This window comes from Merops nubicus, unplaced genomic scaffold, assembly GCF_000691845.1.
Source record: "Merops nubicus isolate BGI_N331 unplaced genomic scaffold, ASM69184v1 scaffold11766, whole genome shotgun sequence".
Taxonomy (NCBI): domain Eukaryota; kingdom Metazoa; phylum Chordata; class Aves; order Coraciiformes; family Meropidae; genus Merops; species Merops nubicus.
Window position 1 is genome coordinate 1 of NW_008614370.1, and position 2,288 is coordinate 2,288.

A 2,288-nucleotide genomic window follows, 5' to 3' on the forward strand; every position below is an offset into this window, starting at 1 on the left:
GGGCAGGGCAGGGCAGGCTGCCAGCACTGGTCCTTTGACTATGGTGACACTCACTGAGCTCTGGACTTGATCTTAAGCTTTCTCACCAAAGAATCACTGCCTACAAAGGCAGCTCCACCAGACACTTACTTGTTGTATAACATGCTCCTATCTCTCTCTTTTCAGGAACAGAAATCTGAAGACCCTTCTGGCAATTGGAGGATGGAACTTCGGGACAGCCAAGTAAGTTCAAACCATCTCCTTCCCTGAAAAGGTTGGGAGAGAGGAGAGGAGAGGAGAAAGGGACCAACCAAACCAAACTCTGTCCTGCTCTGCTTCCCTAGGTTCTCCACTATGGTTTCCACTCCCCAGAACCGCCAGACCTTCATCAAGTCTGTCATCAAGTTCCTGCGCCAGTATCAGTTTGATGGGCTCGACTTTGACTGGGAATACCCTGGGTCCAGGGGCAGCCCAGCCCAGGACAAGGGTCTCTTCACTGTCCTCGTTAAGGTAGGGTGAAATAAGAGGTTTTGCAGCCAGAGCCCTGGGGAGATGCAAAGCCTCAAATAAGAGTCCACAGTAAGACCTGTTCCTTGTCATCCCTCAGGAAATGGTGGCAGCTTTTGAGCAGGAAGCCAGACAGGTCAACAAGCCCCGTCTCATGGTCACTGCTGCTGTTGCTGCAGGACTTTCCACCATTCAGGCTGGCTACGAGATTGCTGAGCTTGGAAAGTGAGTAGCAAGCACTCAGGGGTCATCTCTGTGACTCGTGGTCTCAAGGGAAACTCTGCCCTTATCTGCAGAAACCAACCTCACAGCATTTAGGGTCTCTGCTCTTCTGTGTAAGGCAAGAACGTTGAGAGTGGTGCTTGTTTGGTGGGGATGGGGACACCTCAGAAAGCAAAGGGTGACAAAAGGCTGCTCAAAGTCAGGGGGGAACATCTCTTGGTTCCCAGAATACCAGCACTCTTCCCACTCTGCCTTCACTTCTGCCTCCCTTGTCTGGAGGCCAGCTCAGAAAAGACCTTGAAGAAGCCAGATTTGCAGAATACTGAGGACATGGTCAGGGATCTGGTGGAGTTAATGGCCAGCACAGAAGGAACAACCAGGTCTGGATGACTGAGCAGTCTAGGAGATAGACTCAGGCAATGTTCTCCACAGGTACCTGGACTACATCCACGTGATGACTTACGACTTCTACAGCTCCTCAGACGGTCGCACTGGGGAGAACAGCCCCCTGCACAATACTGCTAACAGTGCCTTCAGTGTTGTAAGTAAATTTTGGGATCCTCTGCCACAGAAGTCATCTGCCTGCCTATAGATCCTGGCACAGACTTGAGTTCTGGTGGGTTTTCTTTTGGCAGGAATATGCTATGAACTATTGGAAGAACAACGGTGCCCCAGCTCAGAAGCTCCTTGTTGGATTCCCAACCTATGGACGTACCTTCAACCTCCAAAACCCATCTAACACTGCTGTTGGGGCACCCACATCAGGACCTGGGCCAGCTGGAACTTACACTCAGGAAGCTGGGCTTTTGGCTTACTATGAGGTATGTGTGCTCCTACACACCTACATCTCCAAGAGCAACACAAAGACTCCTCAAACATCTCTGCAAGGGTTTTTTAACCCACATAATATTTCAACTGCCCTCTTTTGTAGGACACTTGCTAACTTCTCTCTTTCTGTCTTCCCTAGATCTGCTCATTCCTGGCCTCTGGAGCCACTGAGGCTTGGGATGGTCCTGAGGACGTGCCTTATGCCTACAAGGGCAGCGAATGGGTTGGCTATGACAACACCAAGAGCTTCAGCATCAAGGTAAAGTGGGATGTGTGCCTGTGCTGATAACCAGGCAGAAGGTCTTCTGCAGTAGCAGGTCCCAGGACTAATTAGGATTTCTTCCTTGGCTCTGTAACAGGTTGACTGGCTGAAGAAGAACAACTTTGGAGGTGCTATGGTTTGGACCATTGATCTGGATGACTTCACTGGCACTTTCTGCAAGCAAGGCAAATATCCCCTGATCTCCACTCTGAAGAAAGGTCTTGGCCTGTAAAACACTGGTGAGCAGCTTGAGCAATACAGGGTTGGTGTTCTTACATCAATGTACAAAGCTGGTGGGTTGGTAATGCCATGGGACCATGGAAGGAGGGTCGGGAAGAGACACCAGTATAAATATAATCCCTGCCCAAAACAAAGCTCCTTCCTCCTTTCATTTCAGGCTGCAAGACCTATTTAGAGTCCCATCCCCAAGTCCCTATGGCCACTAAACATGGAAGCTGGAGAGACATCTCAAGTGACAGCAGTGGAAGTG

The 2,288-nt window shown here is 50.1% G+C and overlaps 1 protein-coding gene across 1 annotated transcript; it reads left to right on the forward strand.

The window, feature by feature from the left end:
* Positions 1-169: 169 nt before the first annotated feature.
* Positions 170-2,030, forward strand: LOC103774781 (acidic mammalian chitinase-like). Its single transcript, XM_008942205.1, has 7 exons — positions 170-222; positions 324-489; positions 587-711; positions 1,141-1,249; positions 1,344-1,529; positions 1,676-1,795; positions 1,896-2,030. The coding sequence occupies exons 2-7, from the start codon at positions 334-336 to the stop codon at positions 2,028-2,030; spliced, it is 831 nt and encodes a 276-aa protein (XP_008940453.1). The 5' UTR covers positions 170-222; positions 324-333.
* The last annotated feature ends 258 nt before the right edge of the window (positions 2,031-2,288 follow it).